General features: G+C 44.8%; 1 protein-coding gene across 1 annotated transcript in view; it reads left to right on the top strand.

Annotated features, from left to right (window-relative positions):
• Positions 1-18451, top strand: part of USP4 (ubiquitin specific peptidase 4) — a 53834-nt gene that overhangs the window by 8266 nt on the left and 27117 nt on the right. The window contains exons 2-7 of the mRNA XM_068252904.1: positions 5086-5213; positions 7700-7830; positions 8346-8472; positions 10878-11023; positions 12852-12910; positions 16266-16433. Coding sequence (XP_068109005.1) covers positions 5086-5213; positions 7700-7830; positions 8346-8472; positions 10878-11023; positions 12852-12910; positions 16266-16433 — 759 coding nt within the window. The remainder of the gene's footprint in view (positions 1-5085; positions 5214-7699; positions 7831-8345; positions 8473-10877; positions 11024-12851; positions 12911-16265; positions 16434-18451) is intronic.

An 18451-nucleotide genomic window follows, 5' to 3' on the forward strand; every position in this document is an offset into this window, starting at 1 on the left:
AGATTGTAAGCCTTTGGGCAGGGTCCTCCTCCTTTTGTGTCCTACCTGATCATGCACCTCCATTACTGTGAACCCATGCTATGCATCTGAGTGAACTTAACTTGCCTAATCTCCATGCTCCATCCAGTGACTGACTAAGCATTACCTGGTACTCATACTGTGCTGTGTGATCTGGTTTTCTTGTATTCCTGTATTGTCATATTGCTGTATGTCACCCCTAAATATTGTCTGTAACCTAAACTAATGTTTAGCGCTGCGTAATATGTTGGTGCTTTATAAATACAATAAATAAATGGCACATATACCTCTCACTTCAGTTACTGCATTGCCACACAGCACCAATAACCCCATTCCATGGAGGGCTCATCTTAATAGCTGCAGCACTCCATGGGATCGTTAATGTCCCGCCACCCCAGTAGCTGTGTCATGCTCTTGACTGTAACTAAACATTAGGCCCTTATCTTCACCCTTCAGGGACACTTCATACTCACCATTACATGGGGGTGACTACTAACTGCAGTCTCTAAAGCCACAGGGCCACTCTATTGGACACACCCCACAGGGGTAAACAGCTTCCTCCTGTCCTGTTCATAAATTACCATATTTATTTGTGGTCCGGTAACATGCCCCTGGAATACATTGACTGCTTTTTCCCATGTTTACAATCTGGCTTCATAAAGTGTTACTGGGGTATTCTCAGTGACTGCAGTGACTGCAGGGCACATTTTCCTGTGTCATTCTAATGGTAGAGCCCTTACAGAGATGACTAGTGCAGCTGTGTTACAATCCACTGTCATTTGTAAGGCTGTCAGAATATCTCTCCATTACGAAGTGACGCAAGTCCTTTAGGTGTTCATACGTCACACATGGACAGGTTTCCCAAGAGACAAGCGGGGTTGGGGACGCTGGTTGCAGATTGCTGGGTTTCTTATTGCTTAATCCCTTTCTGGGAAGTGAAAGTAAAAGCAGCCGGCCTTGTTTATCGTTCAGCTGAGAAATGAAACGCGTACTGGATTACTAGGCGGGGCCGGACGCATTGTTCAGACAGAAGTTCTCTGCACACAGGTGCTTTAAAATAACTTGCTTGTTCAGGAATTTCCAGTGTAATGTCACTTCCTTGCTACCCATAAGAGAGACCTCCCACTAAATTCCTGGCTGTAATTACCATCCAATCTGAGCTGCATTTCACAGCTGCCAATCAGAATTCATATTTTAGAGATAGGACTTCAGTCACTGGTGTAAGGTACGTTTCCTTGTGAGGTTGTGTATGTAACCCTAAACAGTTCAGCCATGTTATAGATCAGTGTTTTGGGCTCCTCTCCTGCGCACATTCGCTGTGGTCGCCCATCATTTTGGCGTGGGGTGATTTGAATGCTGCACAAATTCCAGGTGCCGCTAATTACTATTCCCCCTCCGAGTCGTAGCAACTCAGAGGAAAAAGTAATTTGGGGTCTGACAATCGCTTTGCTGTACTCTGGCGCTACGCAGAGAAGCCCTGCCTCGCCCTCTCCTATCCCCACACCTGGCGTAACTGATTAGGACCATTGGATGTAACTGGGTCTGTTGATGACTAGAAATAGTAGTCTGATGTATCACAGTTCCAGATGTTACTCTGTGATGATCACGCACTACAAGGACAAAGCACAGGATTTGTGTACAGGCAGTTTTCTATTTGGTGACTGCAGTCATGCGATTAAAGGACAACCAAGGTGACATGTAACATGATGAGATAGACATGTGTATGTACAGTGCTAAGCACACAAATAACTATGCTGAGTTCCTTTTTTTTTTCTTTGCCTGAAAGAATTAAACATCAGGTATGTAAGTGGCAATTCCTTGCTGAGTCAGGACTGGGTCAGACTACAGTGTGACCCTCATTGATTAGAAATTACAACTATAAAACACTTACCTTGTAGAAAATGGCTTCTGAGAGCAGGAATGAGATAAAAGGGTCAATAGTTCATAGATTTTAGATCTGGCATACTTCAATGAAATTGTCATTGAGCAAAAACAATAAAACAGTAAAAACTTAAAAAGTAGATTTAAATATAAAATAAAACCTGTGGAATATCTTAGTCATTTTTAGGAGGATAGATTAAATTGTTTTTTATTAGTTTATTTTCACCTCGGGTGTCCTTTTTAAGAGATGTATGTTACTTGGGTGGCATAGTGGGTAGCGCTCTCGCCTTGCAACGCTGGGTCCCCGGTTCGAATCCCAGCCAGGTCAACATCTGCAAGGAGTTTGTATGTTCTCCCCGTGTCTGTGTGGGTTTCCTCCGGGTACTCCGGTTTCCTACCACATCCCAAAAACATACAGAGAAGGTAATTGGCTTCCCCCTAAATTGGCCTTAGACTACGATACATACACTACACAATACATACATAGACATAGGACTATGGTAGGAATTAGATTGTGAGCTCTTCAGAGGGACAGTTAAGTGACAAGACAATATACTCTGTACAGCGCTGCGGAAGATGTCGGCACTATATAAATACATAATAATAATAATAATAATAAAGCTATAGCAAGTTTGCATAAGACACTAAAGTATAGAGGTGTCACTTTGCCATCAAAGATTAGGATAGTTAAAGCTATGGTCTTCCCAGTAGTAACTGGCTGTGGAAGTAATGAGGACTTGCTTAGAAAAACCGATGCTTTGAACAGTGGATGTGGAGCAAACTACTAAGAGTTCATTGGACTGACGGAAGATCTAACCAGTCAGTACTTCTAGAAATAAGGCCAGAGTGTTAACTAGAAGGCTTGATACTAGCATTTAACGCAAATACTTTGGTCACATATTGAGAAGACTGGTGACATTTTTGATGCTTGGAAAAATAGAGGGTAAATGAAGATTACAGAGGCTAAGAAGGATGGACAGCCCATGTGAAGCCATGAACATGCCTATACAACAGCTGAAAGAAGCAGTGATGTACAGAGACATCTGGTATGCAGACGTGCATATGGTCAGTCGACTAAACGAATGAGTAGTGGTTGCCTATTGTTACTGCATAGGCAGTAGCAGTGTTGGGGAGTCTTGCCCAAGTTCTCCTACTAAATAGGTGCTCGGAAGAGCCGAGATTTGAACCCTGGTTTCCTGTGTCAGAGGCAAAGCCATTAACCAGTACACTATCAAGCCACAGCCACACTATGCCAATAAAGCTATTTTTGATTTGACTTGTGATTCACTTGTCGCCAGCCAAAGCTGCTTTGGACAGTGATTCTTTTTGGCCATCGGTGATCTTGCAGCAAAAATGTGCCTAAAGGTCAAAGCATATACAAAAGCATACACACATATAAGTGATCAGATTTTCCAGCTCTGTTCTTTTGTGGTTTTAGAGAACAAGCGTCGCCCATGCTAACCTAGAAATAAAACACATAAGTAGATAAATACTACTTTTACTTGCATAACAGATGTATTATGCTATCCACGTATTGATTCCTGTGAATTTTATAATGGAAAAGCAGAAAATCCTATTCTAGGCAGTGGCCATCTTGCCAAGCTAATGCTGACATCAGATCCTCCCTAACTCTTGTTTTCCCCCCTTCCTTCTCTTGCTCATTGTGTATGCATTAGCTGCCCTCCTCCCAGAGTCTTCAGACACTCCCACTGAGGTGTATACTAGGAACTACAATGTCTTTTCCTACAATCGCTGATTCACCTCAGCCTTGCTTGTAAACACAATTAAGCAGGGGTGTTTCAGATAAGAAAGCTAGGCAGGGAAATAAATGGAAGAGGAGGAATATATTATAGATAAAAAGAACTCCCAGCATTCAACTCTTTGGCCCTGTTTGGCACTAGGGCCAGTGCTCCTAAAGTATGTGATAACTACAAACCATAACAGCAGAAAAAGTTTTGTAAGTTTTGAATGCCTGATTAGCATCGTTATCACTTTAAGAGACTCTGTAACAAATTTTTCAGCCTTAGTTCTTCTATCCTATAAGTTCCTATGCCTGTTCTAATGTGCTCTGGCTTACTGCAGCCTTTCCTATTTGCACTGTCTCTGTAATAAATCTTATCTCCTTTCCTCTGTCGTGTCTGTCGGGCTAAGGCTTGAATGTGTGGAATGTGCAGGGCTGCTCGTGATTGGATAGAAGCGATACACACCCTCTGCAGGCCCCCTGCACACTCTGTATGACTCACACACTCTGTTTATATGAGCCTATCACAAGCTGGTTAGTTTGTAAACACTGCCTAAAACTGTTAATTACAAGCCAGGATTGCAGCAGAGAGTGGCAGAAACAGCACAGAGGGGCACAGGAGAAAGATAAGGAATAGAATGGTATGCTTTTTAGTGTAAGACTAGTACAGATTCTCTTTAATACACTCAGACCAGTTGCTGTTGAAATTGTATTTTTATGGTGACAATAGCGCTTTAAAGCGGACCTGAACTCTTGCACAGGAGAGAAGGCGAACACAGATAACAGTCCAATTCTCCTGTGCTTCCATGAAAACAGGAAGTAGTTACACTGCAGCATCTCTGAAGGAGCTGTATAAACTGTAACAAGAAAATTGTTTGGGAAATTGACTTAAAAAAATTAAATTTGTGGATGCATAATTGTCTATTTTGTGATTGGTAGCTTTAATTTAGGTATGTGTAGGTTATTTACATTGCCCGTGTTAGTCATTTGCACTGCCATATCCTACTTGTGATTGTGATGTTTTAGTGTTTTTAATTTTTGTTAATTCTATGTAACTATGGTAGTTCTATGAAATACATTGGGCAGATATTTTAGATCCCCTTTTTTGTTGCTAATGTCACAGTGTGTGGCTGCATTCAAACCACTGAAGCCAAAAGCTCAGCATAACAGTCATGAATAAAGATGTAATATCCCTCTCGCTTCAGTTTTACTTCACCAGATGTTCTGCCCAGTAAAGGCAATATGGCCACTCTGTGTGTTACGGCTGTGTGGTGCCAGTGGTCATGTGATTGGGGTTCCTCACATGGTAGTGGGAAGGGAACATCATGTAACATGAAATGTATGGGGAGGTTGACTGATGTGCCACAGCTTGGAAACCATACCAAGGAAATCTTTTTTGCCTGGAGCAGTTCTGTTTTCACCACTAACCGCCATGTCTGTTTCAGGTATTTGGTGGACAGCCGATGGTTCAAACAGTGGAAGAAGTATGTGGGCTATGACTCGTGGGATATGTACAATGTGGGGGACACCAACCTCTTCCCAGGACCTGTGGATAACTCTGGATTGTTTTCAGGTAATGTACACTCAGTGTAAAGCACATGATGGTTGTGAGGAGTGGAATCGGAGGTTTCCCTTCATGCATCATGAACAGTATTGGGGCACATGAGGCTAGTTTCTAAATCAGCCAGAGGTACTTAAAGCCAACCTGAAGCGTAAAAAAAAACTTCTGATATAATGAATTGTATGTGTAGTATGGATAATGACTAGAACATTAGTAGCAAAGTAAAGTCTCATATTTTTTTATTTTTAGTTATATAGATTTTTTTTTATAACACTGCATCATACTATATTTTAAGCTATAAAGAAAAGCATAAATATTGATCCTTTGCACTTCCCTGCAGTAAAACCTTATCTCAAGCTGTCTCTCACGGTTTCTTGGCTGTGTTCAAAACAAGTTTTTACACTGAAGGGAGGGAAGCTTCAGGATTCTATTGAGGATTCTCTCTTTTGTTGGCAGCCCCCTGTTGCAGAGCGCAGTCCCCCTCCAAATCAGGGCCACGCAGTTCCACTTCCTTATTAACCACTTTATCCACCACTACAGTATATCTACGTCCTCTGTGACTTCATCTAAGCCACGAGGACGTAGATATAAGTCTTGAAGCTGAAGCAGTGCTGTGCAGGATTGGGCTTGTTCCTGTGCACAGCTTTGGACAGCACTAATTGGTGAAAGGGAATATGTTCCTTGAACCAATAAGCTTGATTTTTACCATTACTAATACTTGTCTTTTCTCAGTTCATGGTGAAAAATACACACTAGCATTATTTCAGAATCCAATATCTTTACCATAAATTGTGACAGGAACATGATCTAAGTTTTGTGATAAACGGTAGAAATAGCCAAACAAAATGTGTTTATCTACAGTGGTACTTTTTATTTTTAAACCTGAATTGGTAAAACTGAGAAATGTGTGTTTTCTATCTTCCCCCCCCCCCCCCCCCTTTTTGTCTTTAAAATGCATAGAAAAAAGAACTGTTTGAGGAAAAAATGCCATACAATGAAAGCCTAGTTTGTCATGAAAAAAAACTATCTATCTCTCTCTACACACACACACTCTCTCTCTCTCTCTCTCTCTCTCTCTCTCTCTCTCTCTCTCTCTCTCTCTCCATAAATCACCCAGCCGTGCTGTCTACACTCAGCGTGTCGTGTCGCAGCCGGCTGTTTACTTCTGTGTCAGTCTTGCCGCCCCTCTGCCTCCTCCATAGCTCCCGTCAGTCCCGGCCTGCGTCCCTTCCCTCCCCGCTGATTGGAGAGAGAGAACGCAGGCGGGGACCGGAGCTATGGAGGAGGCGGGGGAGCGGCGAGACTGGCACTTACAGAAGTAAACAGCTGGCTTCGACACGCTGTGTGTCGAAAGCACGGCTGGGTGATTTGTGGGGGCAGAGCACAGAGGGGGCTTAACGGGGATCGGGATAGCAACAGAGGCTAGGAAGTATATGCAGACCCAGCCTCTGCGTGCTATTAGCATTCTTAGAACCCACCTCGGGTTCTCTTTAAGTGGGGAAAAAGGTCTGTAGTTGCGCAAGCCTGCCCACTCGCTGGTGCGCAGTAGCACAGAGCCCTGGCTTACTGTGCATGCGCGCTTAGTTGGCTATTGTGCAGCCATGAATAAGGAAGAGGAGCTGTGCGGCCCTGATCTGATTAGCAACAATGCTTTGTAGCTAATCTTCCAGGGGGCGTGCTTGGTGACGAGGGACATTAAAATAGAGAGGGAAACTTCAATAGGATCCTGAGGCCCCCCCACCCCTTTAGGTAAGTATCTGATGTTGTGTACCCGAGTTTCGGCTCAGGTACACTTTAAGTGCTTCAGAAAACAGGACTGTATTCGAGCCAGTGGGTCGATTAGCTCAGAGAAGCTCTGCAAAGATAACTGAAGGTTTGTTTTTTTAACCCTTCCTGTACTAGAAAACAATGAGACTCTTTGCTACTAATGTTCTATTTCTTAGCTGTACTACACATACAATTAATTATTTCATAAGCTTATTTTTGCTTCAGATTTGCTTTAAACAATTCATCTTATTCCATATTAATTATACCAGTGCTGGGCAGATCACAGGAGACCAGAGCCCGTATGCAATTCACTTTTTCTCCTAAGTTTTCTTCTAGGAGATACTTTTTCATCTTGGATTTAAAATAATTTTTCATCATCTTGGAATTGAGAAGGTATGAAAAAGTCGTTAAACTTCAAAATTATTTTGAGTATTTTCTTGCTTTCCTGTGATTAAAAAAATGCATTTTATTTACAAATTATGAAAATATCACCAAGGAGAAAACTCAGGTGAAAAGGTGAATTGCATATGGGGTCAGGTAGTCACAACACCTTAAAATTTGCAACTGGAGCCCAATTTTAAAGTTTTCCTCTAATTTGTGTCAATGCAACTGCAAATATTTATATTTCCTATAGACTTTGGAAATAGTCAGACTGGTGCCTGAATTTTCTTGCAATTTGTCCTCCCCTGAGTTCTATCTTCTTATGATCTCATTCCACTTATCTGTTCCAGATCCTGAATCTCAGGTATTAAAAGAACATCTGATTGATGAGCTTGACTATGTCTTAGTCCCAGTTGAAGCCTGGAACAAGCTTATGTGCTGGTATGGCAGTGTCCAGGACCAGGACCCCATTGTCAGGAAGGTGAGTGGAGGATCTGTGATGTGATTGGGCTGCCTACAGCTCCCTTATGAGACTCCCCTGCCTGTGCCTCATCTCCTGAACCTATGCAAGTCATCTGCCTACGTCCCCACACCGCCGGCACTACCAATGCATTATCAATGCAACTCACATGCATCACCCTCATGCGACACACCTGCATGCACACTGCCCAATAAATCCACGTGCACACAGCCCATCAAATCCAACCCAAACACACCCCTACCTTCGTCTGGGCCCCTACTTACTGGTTGACCCTCCACCCCCCCCATGCAACTCACTTCACTACGTCTTCCAAGGCCTTACATGCGACCACCTCGGCTGTTTCTGCCCCTGTTAGTCCCCTGACTGTGCCAATGTCCTCCCCCCGCTCTCCCATGCAACTCCCTTGACTACGTCCCCCCCAGCATCACGTGACCACCCTGTCTGTATCCCTGCCCCCTGTGTTACTCCCCTGATTGCGTCCTGTAAGATCTCTCTAAATTCTCCTTGTCTTGCAGGTGGTGGAGCACGGCATGTTCGTGAAACATTGTAAAGTGGAGGTTTATCTCATTGAACTAAAGCTGTGTGAGAACAGTGATCTAGAAAATGTGGTTAGCCGTCACTTCAGCAAAGCAGACACCATAGGTGAGCACAGCAGCACATGTCCTTATAGGAAAGTATATTCAATACGTCAAAAAAAGAGTAGCAGAGAAATGGTCTCGAGAAAGCCCTCATAGAGGGGCGAAACGATCGTCGACCTACCTCCGCACTACCTGTACTACCTCTTGAACAATAAGTATTGCTGCATGAATGTCTTTTATTATTGATGTTTTTACTGGAAGAAATACATTAAAGCATGAAGTTTTACTGAAGTTATACATGGCGCGTTGCTCCTGGATACCCTCTTTTCTCTTTGTTATCCTTATAGGAAAGCACTGAGCCATCAGACCAAGTATCTGAGTGGCTAAACACAGCCATGCAAAGTGGCTCCTGGAAGAGGCATCAGATATATTGTCCTATGTTCAGTGAGATGAATGCTCTTTCCCAGGAATAGTTGGTGTTTGTCAAGCTGCTCAGGCGTGTCTGGGTGTTTCCTGCTGGGTCAGTGCGCTGATAGAATAGATCCATTTTGTACTGACTCAGGGTTACAGGAAACTCTCTCAAACTTCTTCCCTACCTTGCTGCTGTGTAAAGATTACCTGTCATTACAGTACTGACAGGAGGCAGCAACGAGGTGGACATGATTTACTATAATTTCATAGCCGTATTTTTAGGCATTTCCTCCTAGGTTCTGCTTAAAGTAAACCAGAGCTGAGTAAAATGCAAGAATCTTTACTTACCCGGGGCTTCCTCCAGCTCCATAAGCATGTGTGACTCCCTCATTGTCCTCCCGTGTTCTGCCGTTCAGTCACGATCAGCCCTGGTAATCCTGTTACTGGGGCTGAATGGCAGGACGGCGAGGGACTTGCACGTGTTTATGGGGCGGGAGGAAGCCCCGGGTAAGTATGGATTTTTGGATTTTACTCACTTCTGGTACACTTTAAAGGACAACAAACCTGAGAGGTATATGGAGGCTGCCATATTTATTTCCTTTTAACTACCTGGGGACTGCCTAACACCGATGGGCTTGGCCGCGGCGGCAGCCCCAGGACCGCCCAACGCCGATTGGCGTCAAGTCCTGGGGCTGCAGTTTCCCAGGGAACGGCCGCGCGCATGTGCGATCGTTCCCTGCCACTTCTTTAGCCTGCTAGCCGCCATTCATGGCCGCCATTCACGGCTAGCAGGCTGTTTGTAAACGAAAGGGGAAAGAAATCCCCTTGTTTACATCCGTACAGCACTGCGGTCCCTGGCAGCGCTGTACGAGATCGGCGATCCCCGGCCTCTGATTGGCCAGGGATCGGTGTCCTCTCATAGGCTGACGCCTATGAGAGGCGGAACAGGACAGATTGCAGTCCTGTTCAAGTCTCTGCACGGAGGGGAGAAGGGGAGGGAGGGAGAAACAGCCTCATAGAGGCTTAGAAAAATAAAAACGGCCACAGCGATCCGACACCTCCGGCGGCATGTCCCCTTAGGGACAAAAAAAACAAAGGTGAGTCCAATCGCTGGGCTCCGTAGCTGGGCTGTGCAGGAGGCTGAAAAGCCTGCACAGCCCTGCTTAACAAAAAAGCGCCTGGTCGTTGGGGGGTGGTGTTAACACTGGTCGTCAAGTGGTTAAACAATGCCAGTTGCCTGGAAACCTGCTAATCTTTCATGCATCAGGAGTTACTGAATCACTAACCGTGAAACAAGCATGCAGCAAACCCAGTCGAACTTGAGTCAAATATCTGATCTGCATGCTTGTTGAGGGTGTATGACTAAATGTATTACAGAATAAAGATCAGCAGGATGCCAGGACACTGGTATTGTTTAACCACTTCAGGATTCGGCGTACGCTTAACTACGCCCCTGAATCCTGAAGTGGATTGCATGGAGAGTTCCATGTCCGTTCACGGAGCGTGTCCCTGTGAACACCCTGCGAGCCGCCGATCGCGGCTCGCAGGGTAAATGTAAACACACGGGGAAGATCTTCCCCGGTGTTTACATATGCCGTAGAGGAGATCGGCGATCCCCGGGCTCTGATTGGCCGGGGACTGCCGGCACCTGATAGGCTGAAGCCTATCCTATCCGGCGCAGGACGGAACTCCGTCCTGCACCGCTCGCAGAGGGAGAGAGAGGGAGGGAAGGAGGCCAGGAAGCGCTGCGGAGGGGGGCTTTGAAGAGCTGCCCCCCCCGCAAGCGCAAGCAGCCGGCGGCGATCAGACCCCCCCAGCAGGACATCCCCCTAGTGGGGGAAAAAAAGGGGGGAAGTCTGATCGCCCTGGCTGCTAGCTGATCGGTGCTGCGGGCTGGAGAGCCCACGCAGCACCGATCAGCAAAACCACCCCCTGGCACAGAAGTGGTTAAAAGGAAATAAATATGGCAGCCTCCATATCTCTCAGGACATTAAAACACGTGGTGTTGCTTCAGCATAGTTTAGTGACACAAATCCTCTCCTTGTTTTTTCTCTACAGACTTTGTGGAGAAGGAGATGAGAAGTATCTTTAATATCACTGATGATAAAGAAACCCGACTTTGGAACCGCTATATGACCAACACATATGAGCAGCTTACCAAGCCGGATAACACCGTACAGGATGCTGGACTCTATCAAGGACAGGTACTGATCCCTAGTTGACTGTGGGATGGATAATGTACTGGTTAAGGGCTCTGCCTTTGACATGGGAGATCAGGGTTCGAATCCTGGCTATGGTCAGTACCTATTCAGTAAGAAGTCCTCGGGCAAGACTTCCTAACACTGCAAGGTGGCCTCTTGACCGCTTCGAGTTCAACAGGAAAAAAGCGCTATACAAATGTTAGGATTAGGACTCCTCTAGGGTCTTGTAGGGACTACCAGGAGGCTATGTGGGGTTTCTATGAAGAGTCGGGGTAACCACCAGGGAAACGTGGGATGAGTATGCCAGGGTCATTTAGTGACCATGCCCAGAAGATTTGAGGTTGTTCCCCAAGGGGTAGGAACAGGCCAAAAGTTGGTTGTGGAGTGATTGTACAAGCTGCAGGTAGTGATCAACTAGAGGCTTTGGAGTGCCACTACCAGGGGCAGGTAGTGACTTTTAGGAAGCTGTGAAATTACGCTATCAGGGCCAGGAAGTGACAGTTTAGAATTCTGTGGAGTGAACTTATCGGTCTGGTAGTGACCATCAGAACATTGTGAAGTGACTATACACGGGCAAGTAGTGACCATCGGAATGGTGTGGAGTGATTGCTAGGAAAGGTAGTAACCCTTAAAGTGAACCTCCAGACTAAAAATCTACTCGGCAGCACTGAAAAGGCTTGGTGTTTTTTAACAGTTTCACAGCATCAGAACTTTTTTTTTTCTTACCTAAGCCTCATTTTTAGCTGCACAGAAGAAAAGTGCCGTTGCATTTTTCCCCTGATGCTGTGCAAAGCATGATGAGATTTCTGATGTTGTTGTTCTCGTTCTGCTGTTTTGGTGCAATTTTTTTTTCTTTTTTTGAATTTGAGATTTGAAGCCCAGCACATGCAGCTGGGAGGGGTGATCAGGACACAGGACAGTTGGAACTGTGTCTCATGCTCCCTGTCACATCCTTTCAACCAAAAAGATGGCTGCTCCCATGAGAAAGATGGCTGCTCCCATGAAATCACAAACATTTGCCAGTTCTTTTAAAAGAGGGTGGGTAAGAGATTTTATTACCTATCTATTTTAATTAATATAACTAACGTAACTTAATGACAGTATGTTTGTTTAGACTGAAGTTCCCCTTTAAGCGGTTGTGGATTGACACTACCAGAGACAGCAAGAGCCTTGGTTGGGTGACTCCATAGGCCAACAGATAGCTATGAAGTGGCTTTACAACGTGCAGGCAGTGATTACCAAGGGACTGTGGAGTTATTTAATAGAGGCAGAGTTTGGCTAACTATCAGGAGATTGGGGTGTGTTACTCTACCCAAAGAAGGCAGGGACCATAAAGGGGCTGTGGAGTAAGTCTACCATGGGCAGTCATTCACTGTAAGGGGGCTCTGGGATATCTCTACTAGGATATTTGGTAACCTCTGGAGGGATGCTGAGAGACCACACAAAGGGTAGGCAGTGACCATTAGAATTCTATCGGGGAAAGTGACTCTTAAGAATACCGTAAGTAGTGACTCCCATGCAGATGTTAGATGACAGTTTGGCCAGATGCAGCCAAGAAAAATTAGTAGTCTCCAGTGGACATCTTCATTTTGTGTTCTCAAAGATGTTTCATTATCCCTACTAGAAGTCTCCCGAGGATATGTTTCCATCACTTCATTTGAACACAAAAAGCTGACCATTTGTAATTTTATATTTTTTTGCTTATACTGTGATCTGGATAAATGAGAACCATCAGAAGTTATTTTATTTTGCTCTGAATTCCATTGCTTTTAGTTTCTGGTCCATTTGATCTTACACTCTAATGTCCGTGTTCTGGTGCTATGTTTTTCAGATGCTGGTAATAGAGCAGAAGAATGCAGACGGGACGTGGCCCAGACAGTCGCAGACAAAGTGCGTAATGTTTTCTGAGCCTATAACCGGAGCCTCTGTCATAGTTTACCATGGTCTATTTCTTGTGAGGTGTTTTGAAGAATATCTATATGCCTGTCCTCTAACTGCCGGTATAGATTTTTGCTGTCATCGAAACAGATTTCGTGTTTACTGGGGACAGACAGATGGCTGTGGCTATTGAATACCTTAATTTATGTATTGTAACTAGATCAGAAATTCCAATGGTTCTGTCGGAGGTTCAGTATTTCATATATCATTGAGGGTCCAGTCTAAGTGACTGCTGTTTGTTTGTTGGACCCTAAATTGGTGAACCAACTATGGAGAATACTAAACTCAATTTAAGTGTCAGTCCTCCTAGAGTCGGTCAGATTGGGCTCTTTAGCCATTGTCATACCATCAATATGTATTTGTAGCATTACAGATATCACTGACAGAATCCTTTTTTATATAAAAATGGATTCTTGTAGTTGTGTACAAATATACAAATATTACAAAGAACAGTTATAAGAAATATTCAAATAGCATAATACCACACACGCGTACAAATAAAGCTTTGGTCATCTGTTGTACAGTACATGAAATTAAAGGGACTCCGAGCAGTGCAGAAACTATGGAAACATGCATATCATTTTAAAGCTCTTTCTCCTCTTTCCAATGATATATTAACCGCCACCCTATGCCTTTTAGTTTTTGCTATTTTCGCGATTGAAATTGCTGCGGCCGCGATTTCATACGCGGAAATAGAGAAAACTAAAAGGCGTAGGGCGACGATTTAGGTGTCGCCAGAAAGAGGAGAAAGAGAGCTTTAAAATGATATCCATCTTTCCATAGTTACTTGTATTACACAGGACGACACTTTCCCCAGTGTCAGCAGCTCTATTCAGCAGAAAAAGTCGCCCTGTGTAATACAATGTAACTATGGAAAGATGGATATCATTTTAAAGCTCTCTTTCTGGCGACACCTAAATCGTCGCCCTACGCCTTTTAGTTTTCTCTATTTTCGCGTTTGAAATCGCGGCCGCGGCAATTTCAATCGCGAAAATAGCGAAAACTAAAAGGAGTAGGGCGGCGGTTTATATATCATTGGAAAGAGGAGAAAGAGAGCTTTAAAATGATATGCATCTTTCCATAGTTTCTGCACTGCTCGGAGTCCCTTTAAAATGATTCTTTACCAAACTCTTATTTCTGGGGTCCTCTCTGTATCCTACCAGTCCGATCCGTTGTGCTGCTGTTATAACCGGCTGAGTGAGCCGCGGGCTATTGTGCATGTGCTGTCCCGCCCGTGCACCTCCTCATTCTGTTTCCCGAGCCCAGAAGAATTCTGGGCATGCACAGTTTGTACAGACAGGAGCGTGATCGAGGAGACATGAAGGCTGGAACAGCACCTGCGCAGTAGCCCTTGGGGGGCAGACTTAAAATTGGCTGCAGCAGCACAGTGGATCAGACCAGGAGGACTACAGGGACCCGGAAGAATCCACAGGTAAGTAAATATCCTCTTGCTCCTCCCTTTTATTCCCCATCTCAGGTTTACTTTAATAGCAGCTTTTGGGATTTGGACTACAATAAAGACCAGTGCACACCAAAAAGCGCTAGCGTAATCGCAAACGCTCAGTGCTTTTTGAAGTGATTTTTCAGAGCTCTTCTAGGCATGTGCCTAGCGATTTTTCTAATCATACCTAGCGATTTTTGGAGCGTTCTGGTGCAGCGGATTTTAGTTTTTGTTGCAGTAGAGCTGTAACTGAACAACTTCTGTAACAAAAACGCTTGGAAATTTGCTCTTCAGAGCGATTTTCCACTTCCCTATACTTAACATTGAGGTTGAATTTGCTCAGTAATCAGCAAAAATGCTGCTGGACCCGAGTTTGCGTTCGAGGAAAAAAACGAATCGCTCTGGTGTGCACCATCCCATTGAAATAAATTACCCAAGAGCTTTACATAGCGCAAGCGTTTTTAAAAGTGTTCAGAACCGCTCTTGGTGTGTACCAGCCCTAAGAGATGTGCTCTTATACGGAGCAGTGCTTGTAGTCAGCAGAAGAGACGGGAGATATGGGGTTACTAGGTAACATAAGGAGGGGTTTCCCCCCACACAGGTAATGTTGGGAGGTGGCTGGGTTCACTACACATGTAATGGGGTGCCTCCAGTGCACTTGCAGTTGGGGCACTGCACATGTATTGTAGGGGACCATTGCTGGAAAATGTGTAAGGAGCGCAATATCGGGGGAATGCTGGATTTATAATTCGATGAATGCGGGGCTGTGGATGCGCCATACACCAGTAATAGTGGGGCATAAGAGAACTGGGGGAGGCGATATGAAGTTGTTGGGTCACAGTCACTGGGGCACATGTTAGATTTTCAAATCCAATGAAGACACATTTAATTGGGACACCTGTAATGCTCAACCTTTAAAATCGCTGCATCTCCTCCTATGAATTATGTTCTGTAAAGGAACTAATGAAATGTGCTTGAAAATAGCTTGGGAGTCGAAGATGGTCAGTGATATTCATATAAGTCCAACTGATTCACTACCTGCTGACAATGACTGGTCCAATTTCATGCTGCCTATAATTTGCATAAAATCTGCATGCACGTTGAAATCATTTGCATCTCATTAACAATCTCTGCTGTGAATCTCTCTTAGGGTCGGTTCACACTTGTTCTAAAAACGTATCAGTGGCTCCGGTTTTTGGCCCGGGTGAAAACCGGAGCCACGGATACCAATGTTAGAAATAGCAGCCCTCTTCACTCAAATTAAAAATGGATCCGTCTGCGTTCAGGCGGATCTGTGTTGAAAAACTTATCGGTCAGTCCGGATTTGCAGGATTTTTATGGACCCCGGATACATGGAGGGGTAGTGAAAATCAATAGAGAACCGGGTCCACCTCTAAACAGGCAGCTTTGGACACAGAAATAGATCCATTTTCTGTGTCCCAGCCCTGCCTGTAGGCATAGAGCGAGGAAGCTATTAACTTCCTTCCGTCCTTCTTTCCTCCGCTCGCCACTTCACTTCCTGCAATGTCACTCTCCAAAATATAGAGGGCAGCATTGCAGGAAGTCAAGCGGCGAGCGGTGGAACGCAAGGGGAGAAGGTAATAGGTGCCCCGCTCTATGCCTACATTACATTTTAACAGCTTTTGCACAAGTAGCTGAAGGGGAAGCTGGGACAGAGTACCCAGGTGAGGGCGGGGTGCGACACCCCCCCCCCCCCCCCCCCCCCCCTGCCCGCCTGCTGTCATACCCATCCTGGCTGCTACCCCCTCCAGCATGGTGGCCCCCTCCCCTCCACGGCTGGGCATACGTTTGAAATTCAGCCTAGCTATACGCAAATCTGATTGTGTTTCTTGCTTTGTTTGACAGATCGAGCACAGCAACGAGTAGAAGCTACACTACCTCCAGTAAATCACCAACAAGCAGCTACTTGTCGTCGCCCTCCTCCTCCTCTTCTTCCTCCTCCTCATCTTCCACCATCACCAACGGGGACAGTGGCAGCAGCTACGGCATGAACAGCTCTGGCGTGGGAAAAGGGTCAGTGATCGCAGCTTTCTTGGTTTCCTGGAGATTCACAGCAGATGGAGATAAACTCACCACAAGGAGAGAGAGAAAACCGCTCCCAGCACTGCTGTAAAAATAGTCATAGATATTTTTATTCTTTCATAATTGGAACAGTACAAAAGATGATTCTAACTTTTTGCAGTACAAGCGTAGCCAGACTGGTGAGGCTGTGGGGCAGCGTCCTTTTGAGGCGGTTCGCCCTACCACTGTTTGATGAAACGCAATGTGTGCTTCTTTTGTACTGTGAAGAGAGTACCATTTTTACCACAGTGCACCTGTTTTTTTTGCTCCTTGTGGTGACTTGTAATCGTCTATCCCTGAGCACGCTTATTTGATTAACACACTCCATTAATACTCAGTCCCTACTACTAGTCCATGTAATAGAATGCCAAATGCTGATCAGTGAGTGCTCAAAGTATTTCAGTGGGTGGCACTGGCAATACCTCTAGTAATCAACATGAAATTGTCATTTCAATAAAGCAAATGTTTTTTTCCATTCGGGGTGTATGTAGCTATAGCCAACGTTTCAAGACTACACCAGTGTCTTTATCAAAGTACAATGCATCCCATACCTTCCAGGTTAAACTGTCACTCACAGATCTTTTTCCCTGCATGGTAGGGCTTACATTAGGGGTAGGGACCCTATGGCTCGGGAGCCAGATATGGCTTTTTTGATGGCTTCATCTGGCTCGCACACAAATTAAGTTACACTGCTCAAGCAGCGCAGCTTGGTCTGGCAGCGCAAATAACATTTTCAAAGTAGGCACGCTACTGTTGTAGCGTGCACTACTAACTTACTTGCGCTACTCCAAAACGAATGGCTGCTCCAACTGTCCCACTCTGGAGCCTGTCAGGTTCAGGGACTTTGTAGGACTAGAGGCAGCCTATTGGGCTAATCAAAGTGCGGGGATCTCGTCCTACATAGTGAATCAACCCCCAAGTCAGATAGCTAATTGTACAAGCTGTTAGTTGGTATTCCTCCTGTCTGGCTCTTGGGGAAATTGCTGATGTTGCTGAAACCCAAGAGAAGCTGACACTTCCGCCGCCAGGCAGATCAACTGTATACACATCACCATGGCAACAGGGACATGAGCCCTACTGTCCCAGTTTGGAACATATTGTATGGATTTCACTGAATTACATTTTAAACTATGTGGAGTTTATGGCTCTCTCAGACAAAAAGGTTCCTGACCCCTAGCTTACATCATAAGGAGTAAAAGTCAAAACATGATTCTGGCATGGTGTGTAGTCTTCCTCATCCAGTACCAGATTCAGCCAGAGGGTGGAGCTACAACAAAGCTTAGAATCTCAGAGGCACTTAGGGATGGGTGTGCCACAGACCAGAGGAGTAAGGCCCCGTTCACACTGCACGCGTTTGTGTCCGTTTTTAAGGTACGCGTTTTGTGTGCGTTTTGCGAGGGCCAGAAAAATCAATGCAAAGGTATGGCCCTCGTTCACATATACGCGTGGCAAACGTATGCGTGGCAGAAACGCATAGTTGGATGCATTTCTGTGCGTCGCGCACAGAAACGCATTATAATGAAAGTCAATGGGCGCGCACTAAAAACGCATGGCATGCGTTTTTGTATGCGTATTCGGAGGTGCGTTTCTCGTCGGAAGTAGCTGACTCTTCCAGGTATGATCAAAAACGCATAAGGAAAAAACGCGTACAAACGCGTACAAACGCATGCGTTTTTCCAGTGCGTTTACTACATGCGTTCTGCACGTTTTCCACACGCACATAATATGAACAGGGCCTTATTGTCTGTGGATTCATTAGCTACTAGTGAGCGATGAACTAATAATGTAAAGTACACGACTAGTAATGAGTACACAGTTTGAAAACAGATACATGCAAAAGTAAGGCTTCTTTATAATAGCACAGCAGCCCTTTTACTTTTTAGTGGATGGATTTTAGCTGTCGCCTTAGTGTTAGTGCACTGAAGTATGGCTTAAAAAACAAACAAAACTAAGATGAATGATGCAATATG

Source organism: Hyperolius riggenbachi, chromosome 9 (assembly GCF_040937935.1).
Source record: "Hyperolius riggenbachi isolate aHypRig1 chromosome 9, aHypRig1.pri, whole genome shotgun sequence".
Taxonomy (NCBI): Eukaryota; Metazoa; Chordata; class Amphibia; order Anura; family Hyperoliidae; genus Hyperolius; species Hyperolius riggenbachi.